The sequence below is a fragment of the Triplophysa rosa genome, linkage group LG19 (genome assembly GCF_024868665.1).
Source record: "Triplophysa rosa linkage group LG19, Trosa_1v2, whole genome shotgun sequence".
In the NCBI taxonomy this organism is placed as follows: Eukaryota; Metazoa; Chordata; class Actinopteri; order Cypriniformes; family Nemacheilidae; genus Triplophysa; species Triplophysa rosa.
In genome coordinates, this window is record NC_079908.1 from 13460681 (window position 1) to 13477561 (window position 16881).

The 16881-nt window shown below is 41.2% G+C and overlaps 1 protein-coding gene across 2 annotated transcripts in view; it reads left to right on the forward strand.

The window, feature by feature from the left end:
- Nucleotides 1–16881, forward strand: part of nectin3b (nectin cell adhesion molecule 3b) — a 51950-nt gene that overhangs the window by 13351 nt on the left and 21718 nt on the right. For both annotated transcript variants that reach the window (XM_057361186.1, XM_057361185.1), the window contains exons 2-5: nt 8668–9018; nt 12034–12333; nt 13409–13526; nt 14391–14542. In XM_057361186.1, the coding sequence (XP_057217169.1) occupies nt 8668–9018; nt 12034–12333; nt 13409–13526; nt 14391–14542 (921 nt within the window). The remainder of the gene's footprint in view (nt 1–8667; nt 9019–12033; nt 12334–13408; nt 13527–14390; nt 14543–16881) is intronic.

A 16881-nucleotide genomic window follows, 5' to 3' on the forward strand; every position in this document is an offset into this window, starting at 1 on the left:
TCCTGTCATTGCTGGGATGGGTGTGGAGATTCTGATTTTGTTTTGCAGCAAAGTAAAACTACTTTAAAGGTTCAATGTGTAATTTTTTTGTAGCATCTATTGATTTAAATGCAAGATCATATAGATAACTATGTCTTTCAGGGCATATATGTCGCACTAGCTACGGAAAAATAGGTCTGTGCTAAGAATAAATTTAATAGTGTAGCACTGTACACGTGCGATACAGTTTTGCACATGCATTAGACGGATCTGCTTGTTTGTGTGAAGTGCAGTGCGTTTGTCATTGTGCTTGTTCGTGTGTGAGATTAACTAATGGCGCACCACTATTTATTTTCATTTATATTTAGTTTTTGCGATTTGAAACTTGTTTTCTGGCTACATTGAGTCCATTTTATCTAGAGCCCTGATCTGCGCGATGTGGGAAAATGTGGAAGGAATCGCGTAAGCGGAATTCTACTATTTAAATATGTCCTCTGCGTGTGTACGAGCGAATGAGTTGCACAGTTTAACATGTTACAAGCGTTTCACTGTTTAAGTGAAGCCACCGTCAACACGCACTGAACCTCAAGCTCCTTCGCGACGACCCATCAAAATAAAAGTTATTACTTGTAATAAACTTGTCATTTAGCTGCCTATTAATGTAATGAATTGCACTTTTTATACTTGTGCTACAACTATTTGGCCTGCAGTGCTACAAAACTTTAAGCCTCTGTAGCCCTGTCTTCAGAGGTGTATAAAGACCTTAAATAATGAAGTTATGTTTTTATTACCTTAGAATGAGCTATTTCTATCTACATACACCGTGGGTCCCCATACATGGAATACGGCATGTTGTTTTTCCACTATCCCTAAATGGGTAACCTGCTCTACAGAGCGAATTTCGTAAATACGTTATCTCCTTCGACAAAAGCGAAAAGTGACGACAAACTTTAGTACTTCAATGCAAAAGTTTACCCAAATAGGTTTTTAGGTAGCTATTCTCCTCAAGCTGTGCTTTGCCATGACTGTAGTCATTTGATAAGAAAACTGACCGTAGCACAGACAGACAGACTGTTTATATATGTCCATTATCTACCTTATTTTTGGCATAAATGTGGGCGCCGCCATCTTTGAGCTGTTTGTGTTTAGACTTCCGGTGAGCCACTATAGCTAATGACAGTCGTATTGCGAGTGAGACAAGTGTGCTGTTTTGACTGCCAAGTTAATATTTATTATGGAACCCAAAGGTACAAGCGTAATGTGTGCAGTTAGAGGTTGCCATAATAGCTGGTACAAACGCAAAAAATGTCTCTAAACATTTGCTTTGACCATAATACACGCACCAGAGCTGAATTTGGATGTCGTGCACCCTATGATCTGTGTCCATTATTCATTAGCCTACTGGATTCCCTTTCTCCTGGACAATTGACCTACTTGACTACAATTACTAATAAACTATTACTAACGTTTATTAATAAACGTTTAAAGGCAGGAGTTTACGGGGAGAGTTAGCACAACTACACTGCGTTCCAAATTATTATGCAAATTGGATTTAAGTGTCGTAAACATTTAATTTTATATTGTTCAATTAAACTTATGGATGGTATTGTGTCTCAGTGCTCTTTGGATCACTGAAATCAATCTCAGACACCTGTGATAAGTAGTTTGCCAGGTGAGCCCAATTAAAGGAAAACTACTTAAGAAGGACGTTCCACATTATTAAGCAGGCCACAGGTTTCAAGCAATATGGGAAAGAAAAAGGATCTGTCTGCTGCCGAAAAGCGTCAAATAGTGCAATGTCTTGGACAAGGTATGAAAACATTAGATATTTCACGAAAACTTAAGCGAGATCATCGTACTGTGAAGAGATTTGTGGCTGATTCAGAGCACAGAAGGGTTCGTGCAGATAAAGGCAGAATGAGGAAGGTTTCTTCCAGACAAATTCATCGGATTAAGAGAGCAGCTGCAAAAATGCCATTGCAAAGCAGCAAACAGGTATTTGAAGCTGCTGGTGCCTCGGGAGTCCCGAAAACCTCAAGGTGTAGGATCCTCCAGATGCTTGCAGTTGTGCATAAACCTACTATTCGGCCACCCCTAACCAATGCTCACAAGCAGAAACGGTTGCAGTGGGCCCACACATACATGAAGACTAATTTTCAAACAGTCTTGTTTACTGATGAGTGCCGTGCAACCCTGGATGGTCCAGATGGATGGAGTAGTGGATGGCCACCATGTCCCAACAAGGCTGCGACGTCAGCAAGGAGGTGGCGGAGTCATGTTTTGGGCTGGAATCATGGGGAGACAGCTGGTGGGCCCCTTTAGGGTCCCTGAAGGTGTGAAAATGAACTCTGCAAGGTATGTAGAGTTTCTGACTGAGCACTTTCTTCCATGGTACAAAAAGAAGAACCATGCCTTCCGTTGCAAAATCATCTTCATGCATGACAATGCACCATCTCATGCTGCAAAGAATACCTCTGTGTCATTGGCTGCTATGGGCATAAAAGGAGAGAAACTCATGGTGTGGCCACCATCCTCCCCTGACCTCAACCCTATTGAGAACCTTTGGAGCATCCTCAAGCGAAAGATCTATGATGGTGGGAGGCAGTTAGCATCAAAACAGCAGCTCTGGGAGGCTATTCTGACATACTGCAAAGAAATTCAATCAGAAACTATCCAAAAACTCACAAGTTCAATGGATGCAAGAATTGTGAAGGTGATATCAAAGAAGGGGTCCTATGTTAACATGTAACTTGCCCTGTTAGGATGAAAACAGACAGTTATTGGTTAGTATGTTTTGAGTTGTTTTAAAAAGTTGTGATGGATTCTGCAGCTCGGTGGAGACCTGCATTCTCCGTTATTAGTTTGACAGAAATTCGTGGTCCGTCATGTACAAATTTCGACGGACTTTCCCACTGTGCATGTAACGTTACTGGTACGTCTGTGCTTGTATGCTTGCGCATCGAAGACCCATCAACTCCGAGAGAAAATGCGAAGTAATTGAATAAATCCTCATAAGATATATCAGGCCACTTCATCCTCTCACTGTGTAATACATCGCGGTGTGAAAAATATTCATCATAGCAGTTTTAAAAGCGTTTTTGAGCGTGCTCCCGCAGCAACATACACTTCCATTGTTTTCCGCCGGCTAATAATATGGAAATCTTAACACAAAACGGAAGTACGTCACGTCGTTTACTTCCGCGTTCAAAAATAAGGTGGATAGTGCCTGTACAGCAGCTCTAAGAATGCAGCTTGTGCATGTTGCATTAGGAGTTGAACGCTGGCACTATTCAGGACACAACATGTGGAATCAAACTTGTGTGTTTGCATTCACATACTTGTGTATTTAAAGGCTAATTCACACTGTTCCGACAAACGCCAAAAAAACACAGACGTTTGTTGGAGTTTGTCAAATCTGTGTGAATTAGCCTTTAGACTTCATGTGAAATTATAAATACTGGTTTATAGGGCCTTGACCCCTGCATTCTGTTCCATTTTGTTTAGCTGTTTTTGAACTTGGTGTACAGGGCTTCATTAACACCAGCTAGTCAATGATTTACTCGAACGACTCAACATATTTTTAAAACGTTTTGCTCAAACTTGCTTCTCTTTGTCTCTCTCTTTCCCTCATGCACTGATATTAAGCTCAGGGAAGGAGATGTGGCAAAGTTAAGACCATCTGCTGAGTCATGGCAGAGGTGATAGCTCCATTTTGACCTGCCACAAGCAATGAATACAAACGGTCTTTGAGTGGGAAAATTGAACCCAGTCACCTCACAGATACACAGCCTCTACGCAGACGCCCTCACATGCACCAGCACACCTTGCAGGTAGCCGGCGCGTGTGAAGAATAGCTGACTCTGGCAGAATGGAGCGCAATCCCTTCTGGGATCTCTGTGTCCTTGCTGTCAGGACAGTTGACTTCCTGTGCCGCTATGACCTTTTGTGCTGTATGGATTTACGTTTACAGTACGTGTGAGAGTGTGGCCGTGATGCAGCCACGGATGTGGAGCATTCACAAGTTTAAAGTGTGTTTCTGTGTGTGTACACAATTGAGAAACTTATTTTTGACCAAGGCTATTTGAGTGTTGCTGAATTCTCAGGAAGAGAAGAAATTAAATTGCTTGAATGCATTTGAGTCATCGCCACACTGGGGAACATTTTGTTGGCGCATGGTTTTGTTAATGTTATTTATCTATTAAGAAAGTGGATATGCATGCCGAAACCAATCTAAAAACGTGTGCATGAATGAAAAATGTTTAGCTAAAATGAACTGTAAAAATATATATATATATAACTTTATATATATATATAACTTTATATATATATATAACTATATATATATATAACTATATACGTGATCTCACCTGGCAACGGTTGTGTAACGTCTTTGTCGCTCTCTGAATGATTCTCTGTCTGTCTGTCCAAAGCCGCGGGAATGTATTTTGAGCAGGGGGGTGCTATAATGCTTTTTGCTAGGGCTGAAGTTATGACTGTGCTTTGGGCGAGCCGCTTAAGTTTAATGTTAATAAATAACGGAAGAAAAAAAATAGTTGCTGCCGAGAATAAAGATGAATGCCAATGTGATTATAAGACACAGCGTAAAAACAAACACATAAACGCATGTTATCTGTATGCCTATAGCCAAATAACCATCTGTTGAACGAAACTACAAGCTGCGCGTTAGCAGTTAACTTACCCGGTACATTTAAAACCGACGCGACTTCTCCCCAGCTCTTTTCCTTATCTGTGCGGTTGTGGTATGTTTTGGAGGATACATTATATAGACAATCATGCTGTTGCCACAAGTTGTTCTTCCATCTCCGCTGTCCAACGTAGGAGCTTTCGCGGTCGACATTTTTAAAGGTCTGTCAGTCACCTCCGTCACCTTGCAGATGTGCCTCTCATTGGCTGTTGCGAAAGTACCAACGTCATCTCCCCGATTTAAAATCCTAAATATCAAACATGTTTGATATGATCGGGGCGGCCCCGATTTCTCTCGGAGCAGATCGGGAGGTGTAAGATTCGATCTGTGAACGCCTCACATTACGTGATAATCTGGGCCGAATCTCGGACCCGATCGAGGTTCTAGACCCGATTTTTTCAAAGATTCTCGGGAGGGGAAATCGGGGTAAATTCTGGCCGAGAATCCTGTAATCTGAGCCAGGTTTAAAGGGCGGTTTCCCGGACCAGGATTATCTTAAACCAGGACTATGCCTAAAACATGCTTCATAAAAAAACATTACTGGTGTGCCTTGAGACAAAACAATCGCACTGATATATTTTCGATCAAGACACCTCCAACATTTAAATTAGTCTGGGACTAGCCTTAAACCCTGTCCGGGAAACCGCCCCTTAATATTTTCACGTTTTAATCTGACAAAACACACCAGTTATAACCCCCTTGTTATTTTTTTAAAGCTTTATTGTGTCTTAGAAACTGTAGTTGCTTGGGGATGTTAGATGTCATTGCGACTATAAATCTCACAAATAATGCAACATGGGCACAAATCTCTAAAAATGTGGACTGGGATTAATTCACAGAGTAATTTTTTACAGAGAACGCATTTTAATAAAGTTTGAAAGATTTGTCAAAGGCTTGGTGATGGTGACGTTGATCGAGCGACCGTAGTCTGTTTACAGCCTCATGTTAGCTTTTTACTTCTGGTGACTGTATTTAGGCTTCAAAAGTATCAAGTGTTAATTTGTAAAGATTATCTTGATGGACAAAACGTTTAAATTTCATTATCACAGATCTGTGAGAAAAGTCCATAGGCTTTTGTCGAGGGAACCTGTGTGGTGTTAACTTCCGGGTTTTCCTACAAAAATACGTCATCCCTGCAGCACTCTTTTGGGGTGACTATCATGATTTAGGGGAAAAAAGTCATTAAAATATGGAGATACAAGGTTTTAGAAGGACAGCAGATATGGAAATGTATTTTTTAATATTTTCTAGCATATTCCCATATACAGTATTTTGGTTTCATAAATGTGACATGAACTTTGTTTATTACTTTTATCTATAGGTACTACTGTATATAATGAGTAAATGCAGAGGATTTTTTAACAGAGCAGATTACTAAAGGAATGTGCTTGAGGAAAACACTGCTGTTTGGCAACCACTGTAATTATTACCTTCTTGATTTCCAAATATTCTTCCCATCTGCCATTGTTCATCTTAACAGGTAGTCCTGCGTTACTAATGGCTAATGTTGCGATCATACAACAAATAAATGGCTTTAATTAAAGTTGTCTTGGCACAATTTCCCTTGCATTTTCTTAACAATTAGGCTAAGTTCAATGCAAGGTTGCTCGACATCCACATAAGTTAATGTGTTTGGTCAGAGCAGGAGCCATGTGGCTTGTTTATGAACCCGAGTGTCTTGGGGACAGCGGAGTCTCCATTTGGGCATTCCCCGTCTGCTAGAGGTGAGTCAGTGGCCTAAAATGCCTTTGTTTAAATGCCAATGACATAACGCTGCTCAACGTTTACAGCTCCAAATCCTTCTGTTCCTTTCCTCCCTCATTTATCCATTGCTGTGAAGGGTTGGCATTGTAACCTACTTACACTAAGAATTCTAAACCTCAAAATGTGGAGTCTTCACAATTGTGATTTTATTCCCTTTTCTTCCGCTCATAGCTAGCATGTATGCCGTAGAGACGAAAGAAGGGAGGGTTCTCGTTGGCAAGACAAACGGCAGAATGTTTGGAGTCTGTTGCCAAGCAATGCGGCGGGTTCTGATTTACGATTACATCTTCCGACCAGCAGCTTGTTGCAATTAGCATTGTCATTCTAGAGAGCAAGCGGGTGGGTGTGTGCTCGCACAGCATTACTGTTTATTCAACTGCATATGCTCCAGCGTTTCTTCACAAGATCATCACTGATTGACTTCCTAAATTTTTCACAATGCCTGTTGCTTTTAACAACATCTAACCGTTGTCTGTTTTTAATCTTTTCTTTTCCTTTCTGGCTGTTGTTCTTTGTTATGGATCCCACGTTTTTCTCTGAGCCTGACATGGCTATATGACTTGGACTTTTAGGGATTGTGTTTAAGGGGATGGTGAAGGCTGGAGATTAATTCCAGATCTTTTGTTGTTTGAAGTGTTACTCAGACTGGACCAAAATGACGCTGTTCTGTGAAGGGCTGGTTTTAATTCAGATTCGGGTCAGCAATCGGACAGCCATCATACATGAGCATATTCTATACATGAGCATATTCTATACATGAGCATATTCATGTATAGAAGCTCATACTTAACCACCACCTCAAAGATGTTTTTCAGTGTTGATTTTTGGGTTGTTCTGAGCTATTATGACTGATCATTTCATGTAGATTATGTTATATCACTGAATATTTGCAGGATTCCATTTTCAAAATCAAGTCCTAGATCTGTTGTTGTACACAGAAAATTTGAGACTTGTAGATATGACCATCACATCAAGATTCGAAGTCAGACAGCTGTTGTCTTGAAACTTCATATGTGTGAATATTAAAAAAAATGTTGCTTTGTTTGTAACATCGTGTCATATTACACTTTACTGATGTTTTTCCCAACAAGATGCCCTAAAACTACTAATCGACTAGTTGTTTGCTTTGAGACCGGTTCACCATCTTGACCCATCTGTACTTGCTGGGCATCCCTACAGAGTGCAGATCTGAGATCATTGTGTGTGCTCATTCATTGGAAACTCCTGCACATGATTGATGTGGGAATCCATCGTAGCTCTTACCAGATGATCCAAATTCCATCATCTCCCCTCAGAAGACATTTATTTGCTTCAGCCGCCACATGTTAGAGGCCGCGTATGTCTGCGCTGCGTGTTTGCCCATGTTTGCATGTCGTGTACTTGGATGGGGAGAGCGCGGCTGTCTGGGTGTAATAAGACACACGGGTTGTCCTCATGTGGCCTCCGTTGTTTCTTGGGCATCCTGACCACTCGTGAGTGTGTGTGTGTGTGTGTGTGTGTGTGTGTGTGTGTGTGTGTGTGTGTGTGTCTCCGTCTGGTCTCGTCTCTCGCTCTTCTCTGCTTGTTTTGCACACACCCTCTCTCAGACATAATTAAGCTTTTGTTCGGCAAATGGAAAGGGGGGAAAAAATGATGATGAAGGGCTGAGTGCAGGAAGGCAGGTTAACGGAAAGGGAGAGGAGAACGGGGGGAGGTTTTGTGGTGAATGCCCATGTTGTTCTTATTTTAAAGCCCTATGGGCCTAATGGCCCGGGCAGACTGGTGTAACAGTTGTCCTGCTCGCAGTCTGATCAGCCTGTCTTTAGTTATGTTCTTTCTCCGGTCTGCCATGACTCTATTGTTCCTGACCCATTTTCAGACTTTTTATTTTAAAAATCACTTGTACAGGGTTTCTGCAGTGCGTCGAAGGTTTGGGCTAATTTTAGTCTCCCTGCAGCCCAATGAAAGTTATTTCCTTTGCTACTTTATAATGAAAAAAATGACAGCAGCTAACCAATGTGGTGTTCTTGGTTAAAAAAAAACACGTAGACGTCTCTAGTAAAAGAATTAGGAGTAGCGCAAAGAGACCTTGGCACCTGATTGATCGGCGCTTGAAAGGGATGAAGCGATTTGTCAGTTGAGATGGTGTTCAAGAACTCGCTCTTTTCAAAAAGCCAACAGCAGCTGCTCAAGTGTCCTGACTAATGATGTCTCTTTCTCGCTCTGTGTGTCTCTCTCAGGTGTTGTATATGGCAGTCAGGTGATCGTCCCCCCTAAGGTGAATGCAGTGCTGGGCAAGAACGTCACCCTCAGCTGCAGGGTGAAGGTGGACACGAATCTCAGCTTGACCCAGAGCTCTTGGGAGAGGAAGCTGCCCACCGGCTGGGTGACCCTGGCTGTATATAACCCCATGTTCGGCATCTCCATTCCTCCCGAATACAAACGACGCCTGTCCTTCCGCTCACCGTCCATGCACGACGCCACCATTGTGCTGGAAGACGTGGGATTCGCAGACATCGGCATCTATACCTGCAAGGTGGCCACATTTCCACTGGGTAACACGCAGGCCTCCATGACCATCAGTGTGCTAGGTAATGCGAACTAACTTGACAACACTAAGTTGTATTTTTTTTTAGTTGTGGTGTGTATTTATTGTAAAAGAAACCCAATGACCATAATTTAGATGGGTTTATATATGCAAGTAAAGCTTGACAGTAGGTCAACTAAATTATAAGAAAGCTTGCAGCTGGAGTTTCAAAGTAGCTTCCTCAACACTGTTTTTGGCAGTCTGATTAACTTGGATGAAAAATATGCACTCAGTTCGTCTGAGCGTGGTTCTCGCATATTAATGCTAAAGTGGCATGACGAACCTCTCTCAAATGTGTGGCCCCTAAACAAAGTAAGCATGCGAGTGGATGCACATCACAGCTGGTGAATAGAGCAACGCTTATTTGTTTAAGTGGGCAAGTATGCAGCGGGTGTGCGGGAGAGGAAGAACATTAAGAGCAGCCCGGGGCAGGAATGAAACTGTGTTTTGGGAGACGGTCCATCTCTAACAGAGAACACTGATGTTTAAACTCTTGTCCCTCAACAAACCCCCATAGCCATCTGCTCTGCTGAAGACAGATAGAGCTGAATAAAGCAGCATGCTATGGTGAACTGGGTTAACATGAGACAACAAGAGGAAGTTTGCAGTCTCAATGCATTCTGTTAAGTGTATAAATTATGAATTTTGCAGAGTTGTTTTTATGCAGTGAGTTTAAGATGAAAGTTGTAAGAACAAAAATGCAGATGCACTAGTATTGTATTTTTAGGTTGATACTTGTCCGAGGCATAGTGGTAACTAATAACTATGCCTTTTAGACAAACATCAGTGTACACATCACAGAAATTAGAAACCCATGGTATTGTTATAAAGGTTTTAACATACTGTAATCCCTTCCCTTTTAAACTCACTATACCTTGACTGAAACAAATATGATTATGAATTATGACTTGCACTTGGAAAGGGTCGTTCACACAGGACCCATTTGATAACGACTAGACTGAACGCAGTAGAATGGTAAATGCTTCTTGTGCTTTCATGTGTACGCATAAAAATAAACACAATGGTACAAGCAAATGCTTCAATGCAAATGATTGGTTATTGAATTATGGATTTAGGGATAATGTAACTTTCCCTGATTGTCAGTAAATAATAAATTGGGTGTAAGATTTAGAACGCAGAGAAAGATGTATGATCAGAGATGACGTCATAGATAAATCTGCCTGTGCTGTGATATTACAGGCAGATTTGGAACATGCACAAGCACAGAGATGAGTGAGAACAGGGGGATTAATAAAAGGGGAAATTGGGGGGGGGTGGGGGAGTACAAAAAGATGGAAAGTGGTGAAGTGAGACAGTACTGAAATCAAGGAGGGGAGAGCACGCGCTGGAGCTATAATTAGCTTAGGAGGAATGTGCAGCGTTTGTGGGAAAGATGCCCTCTGCTTTTGGGATCCACTGCTCTGTGGGGTCAAGGATGTTGTTACAAGGTCTTGAATATGTTGTTTAAAGTGACAGAATGTTGGCACACGTACGCGCGCACACACACACACACACACACACACAGCCATGCACACACGGTCACACGAGTGTCGAGCACATACATATGTCACGAGTGTCTGCGAGTATGTCATACACACCACATGCAAGCTGTAGATCTAGATTGCTGAAGGTACGAGGGCCACAGCTGCTTCTGTTCCCTCTGAAGGTCAGCTGCCAATATTAATACTTTGTTTTTCTTTTTTTCAAAAGTTGCATTTAGTAACTGTAATTGATGCAAGGAGTTTAGGTCGTTTTTAAAGTATGAAATAATTCATGTTTATCAAATGAATAAAGAGGGGTATCTTCATCTATTTGATGTGCATATAGTATAGTTTCCCCCCAAAAAGACTTAAAAAGTAATTTAAGCCAAACCTAAAGGGATACTTCACCCAAAAAATGAAAATTCGCTCATTTACTCACCCTCAAGTTGTTTCAAACCTGTATAAATTCCTTTGTTCTGTTGAACACCAAGAAAGATATTTGGTAAAATGTTAGCAGCTGACATTTCTGGGACATCATTGACTACCATAATACGAAAAAAATTTTAACACAAAGTGAGATTTCGAAAAAAGAAACCAGTTCTAGATCACCTTTGACTATCATTTACATCTTTCCAATTATGGTAGTCAGTAATGTCCCATAAACCTGGGGGAGTAATTCATGACAGAATTTTCAATTTTGGGTGTATTCCTTTATGTGCTTGTGCTACACTTCCTGTTTATCCATTACAGAACTTTAGAATCCAGTTTTTCCGCACAGAAATGCCTGTTTCAGAGTTTCCACTTATAAACTGGTGGAAATATGCACACATTAATAATATCTAAAGTATCAATGCTGTATTGTGAGCAGAGACAAAAGCGTTATTAATTATTGGCACGGCCCTAAATGTATCATTTTTGCTTGACTGGTTGTCTTGTCTGGGCCACTTTGTCAGAGCCTCGGACAACGTCTCCTTTTGTCCACCACCTGTCAAAGACCCTGAATGGAGAAACAGGAGGTGCACCGCACGTGTTGAGTTTCTGTCAACCAAGGCAGGGGCAAAGCTCTGCTTTCCAGAACAGTGCATGATTCATAACGTTTGCACACCCAAACCCCGCCCCTTCTACAGTAGGCTACCATGTTAACTGGATAAGCCATTAAAACAAATAATTGAATCTTTTCTGGAAAAGCACTTAGTGCTCTGATGAGAAATCGAGGCCATCCTTAACCGATAGTTATTTTTTTAGTCTTTTTTTTTTTTCAAGGAAAATCGAATTACTCTCCCAGTCATTCTTATCAATTTATGAATTTATTGGATGTGGTACGAGAGTCTTAATGCTGTTGGGATTAGCCTTTATTTGTATTGTAGTCTCATCCGAATGGATTTCCTTTAGCTGGCTTCATTATCTTGATGCATCTTTGTTTTAATAGGATGAGCACGTCTCTTCCCATTTCAATCTCTGAATGAAACACTAGAGGAACTGTTTTGTACATTAACTTCAAAATATCTCTCTCTATCGCTCTGTCTCCTTTTTCTCAGTGGAGCCAAAGGTGTACATCTCGGCCGGATCTTCTGCTCTGATCGATGGTGGAAACGAAACTACGGTGGCGACGTGTATCGCCGAGAGAGGCCGGCCTCCTGCGGACGTCTCTTGGGAGACAGATCTGTACGGCACGCCCAAGGCCCACATGCAGGACGATGCCAACGGCACCACTACGACGCAAGTGCACTACACCTGGCAACCCAGCCGCCACGCCCAGGGTCACACTTTAACATGTGTGGTAAAACACCCTGCCCTCCAGAATGACTTCAGGATCCCGTACACTGTCAACGTGCAGTGTGAGTATTTTATGCACTGCATTTAACTTCTGTTTGACACAAAACATACATTTTATTGTAATATTACCAGATGTTGATATATTTTATCACCAAGTCCCTGCTTATTTCCTACCCCACATGTGGACTTTGTTTTTGTAAATGTAAGCTTGTTTGTGTTTTGCTTTATCCAGCACTCAAAGTTTTTTTTTTGTCTTTACACGTCAAAGTGATCATCAAATTTATGTCCATAGCCCACATCTGTTTTCCATATTACTCTAGTGCGGTAACTAAACTCATGACATGATGTCTTGATGCTGTCTTGTGAGTGAACAGCAGGCCCTTATACTGAGTAAGAGTATTATTATTTCAGACAAATGATTTATCGACATCGTTTGACACTTTCCTTCTCCTACATTTGTATGAGTCTCAACAGAGTATTGTTGAGTAGCAAGAGAGCCATGCACGCACGTGTGTGTGTGTGTGCGCACGCATCAGCGATGGTGGCGTGTGCGTAAGCGCAGATGGCTGCTGTATGAAATATAGATGTAGCTGTGTGGGGCGGCCACAGGAAACTGCCGTGATAGGGAGTATTGGGAAGGCGAGGTCACATCAGTCACGAGACGACGCTCCTGCACTTAACCAGGGGCTGTAGTCACGAAAGCTTCCATCTCCATCTTGCTATCCATCTCCATCCCTTTGGATGCCTCATGTCTTAATTCAGCTCTTTCACTTAAAGAGATTTTGTAAAGGCACAAATCAATACAGTTAGCGTCCATTGTCTCTATAAGTGGCCTTGTACTTAGCTGGTCGAACACGCACTCAAGATATCTAATGAATGGTTGTATGAGATTGTTCTTAGTAGACATTGCATTAATAATGTTGCGTTATAGATGCATGCAGATAATACTTGTTGTACTAGTTGTTATGGATAGCACCAACTCGCAGTATCTGAAGAAGACGTCTTTGAACGCAATGTCTTTGTACTCAAAAGCAATTGTCTTAAAAGTTTAGCCAATGCTCAACTTGAGACATTAAGGACTTACTTTTCATACTTTACATTGAATGATCCCATTGTGTTGTTTGTATGTGTGTGTAGTTGCTCCAGACATCCAGGTGCTGGGCTATGACGGCAACTGGTATGTTGGCAGGGAGAACGTACAACTGCAGTGTCAAGCCAAAGCCAACCCACCCGCCCAGCACTTCAGATGGATCAGGTGTGTAAGCACTACTCTCACAATACTCTGGAACGGGTTCAAGAGCTGTTGCCAAGCCCTGCATCCGGAAGCCATCTCAAACAGCAGATGCTCACTACAACTCTACACCAATCACTGTGTGTTGAACTGTCAGGTTAACTATGCAAATGAACCCGTTGCTTGTCATTTCACGAGTGAATGCTCAAGGTAGCAAACATTGTACGAGTTCAAAGCAAGTCTGTTCTCTGGGAGTAATTCTTTTGAAATTTCATCATGATTGGTCGCTCATTTGGAAGATTGCACATCATGTGAGATTGAACATTATTCATTGTGGTTGGATCTGTCTCAAGCAATAATATACTATCAGTCAAAAATTTGGATGCATCTACTCATTTTGTTAGAATAACGGAGAAGCCATGAAAACAATGAAGTTACACCCATGAAGTTACAGTATTGAATTTGTTGAATTCAGACGTTAAGGTCATAAGAATCACATTTTGGAAAAGACTTCTCTTTTACAAGGAACTTCCTTTAGGAACTGCGATTAATCATTTGACAGCCCTAATTGTATCGACTCGTAAGCTGAATATATAGATCTTCTCCACAAAAAGGTCTACATTTTGTGCACGCTTTCTTCCGCTCTAGTTCCTTGAACTACTCTAGCATACTTTTGAAATTTGGCAGTGTGATAATGCAGCTATTGTTAGCTCTTGTATGGCAAATTTCTTACAACATTCCTTATTGGTAAGAAGCTTTTGATAAAGGTTTCTTCTAATAACTACATTTAAAACTAAATTGAGTCTGGTGTCCAAACCTTTCACTGCCACTTTAGGTTAGATTCGAATATTTTAATGCTGTATAATTTGTTAATTGTGTGTGTTTTAGGTTGGATGGAGACATGCCAGAGGGAGCAGGGGTGCTCAATAACTCGTTGGTCTTTACAAAACCCCTGCAGAAAAACGATTCGGGGGTTTACAGGTGCGAGGTTGCAAACGACATCGGTCTCCAAAGTCGAGACATCAGAATACGAATTCAGGGTGAGTGAAACTCAACCATCTTAACTCTTCGGGTGTGTTTGTCATGTTAAGATGGAGAAATCAGACGTTCCTGAGGTGAATTTTCTCTGGAATCCACTCGACTCATTACTCTTAAGAGCTCATCAGCGCTCTGATCATTTCTCAGCAGCAGACATCAACCCTCCATTATAACATTTCACTTTCACATCCTAAAAGTTTTATAGTTCCATAAACTGATCATTGAGTTTCACTGTCCGCAATCACACTTCATGGTATTTACCTCCAATCACTTTCATGTGAACATTAAACATCAAATCCTTAAATTAGTTTTTTTGGAGCCTCTCTCTCTCTCTCTCTCTCTCTCTCTCACTCACTCACTCTCACTCTCACTCTCACACACCATCAGACTGTCACACAATTATACAAGGGCTAGAAAAGCAAGCAAAAGCAACCTTGACTCAGAGATGTCCTAGATTCATGAAACATTCACCAGCTCTTTTCAGCCACCATTAATTATGTATTTCTCTCTTTATGCTCGCCCACCTCCAAAGATTTGACATCTGCGTGCATGAAGCTGTGTGTCTCTTCAATATAAAATTCCCTTTGCGTCATCCGTTAGAATCGTGAGCTTTCTACTAGAATGCCTATTGTGAAATTTTTTGCGTTCTGATGAACTGACTGTGCCTTTGTGTTGGTTTGTGGGCGTTCAAGTGTGTGCGTGTCTTTATGCTGTGTTGTCTCTGAACTTTATGCATGACTATAGATAGGCTGCACCTGTACTGCATGTTAAACGTGTCACCACTACCTTTGTGGTCGCAATTCAATGCACAAACTGATCAACCGCTTTTCACTTTGCATGTTTGGTACAGTGTATGAGCGCACATGGGATACACACAGTTTGTACTGTACGTATACAGAAGAACTGCGTCATGTTTTAGACTAAAGTCCTGTTTACACTGACAGCAATAGCGACCAAGTCCATCACTAGTTGAATTGCCCTTTGTTTTAACAGCATTACTGGACTATCTGTTCTGCAGCCAATAAAATGTTTGGTTCCGCTAGTGTAGAAATTACAATATTAACATAGCCTATATCTTCTGTAACTTAAAAGAGGAGATTAAAATGTCTGACTGTGTGATATTGTAAGCGAACTAAGGCAAGATTTAGAATTACTTTGAGCTATTTTCAATGTATGATTTGTCTATGCACACATACGGCATGTAATAAAAAAACATGTACTACTACTGTAGAATCAATGTCAGAAATTGAAGTTCATCTTCTGCGTGATGTGATGAATTACGCCTTGCAGGGAATTTTTTTTACTGTATATAAATCACAGCGAGTTGTTATTTTTAGCAGCAGGAAAACTGTTAGTAAAAACATGTCATTCTATTTCGACAAGTAATCAATCTCATTTGTTTTAAGATTTTTTTTAAGCTAAAGGCCCATTACACATCCCACAATTTACATCATCACATACAATGGCATGGACGTCTACTGTTGACCTGACGACCTCAAGCGACTTTAAAATTGCTGTCAGTGTGAATGGGTCTTAAGGGAGTAGCAGAGAGAAAGAACATGGCCGTGAAGGTCAGAAAACCTCTACGTCTTGTTCTCTTCCACTCTGGACATTGACATGCAGAGGCTGGAAGCTCTACAGTTTATTGATTGAAATAAATCATTCTTTAACCCGCCAAGCTGAATTGAATAAATTAAAATAAATTGTCGTAATGCATGTCCTTGTGCTTTTAATAAAATGTAATCTGGATTTCACACATGCGGTTTAACATGTAACACAAGCGTTATAATATAGTAATGGGAATATCGTGGGAGCACAGACAAGATTTCTAAGAACCTTTTCTGTATCGCACATGCTGCCAAAGTAATGAATGGGAAGTTTACTTTTTCATCAGCTATGACTATTCTTTCTCACATACATAAACATTCTCACCAGATACAGATTCATCCAAATTACCTTTGGTCAAAATACTGTCCAGGAATGCAAAACATGCTACATTATTCATTCCAGCGAGGATGAGCAAATGAGTCCCTACTTTAACCGGAGCGCTTGAACCGCGCGACCCCTTAAAGAGCCTGATCTCACGCACTGCACTCAAAACATGCACACACATCACAGCAAGCCAAATAGCTCACCATGAACAGGACACACGGTAATGGGATAATTTGACTTTCAGCCACCAAGCCTCCTCTCGTGAGAACACTGCTTGCATAGTCGAGATGCATGCCCCAGAATGCACTGCAACACCACGCTCTGCTCCCTAACACAATCGAGAGATCAATGCATGATAATGCTGTTAAAGCTGGTGTAAAATCTTTGAGCACCAATGGAAGTCATTGTA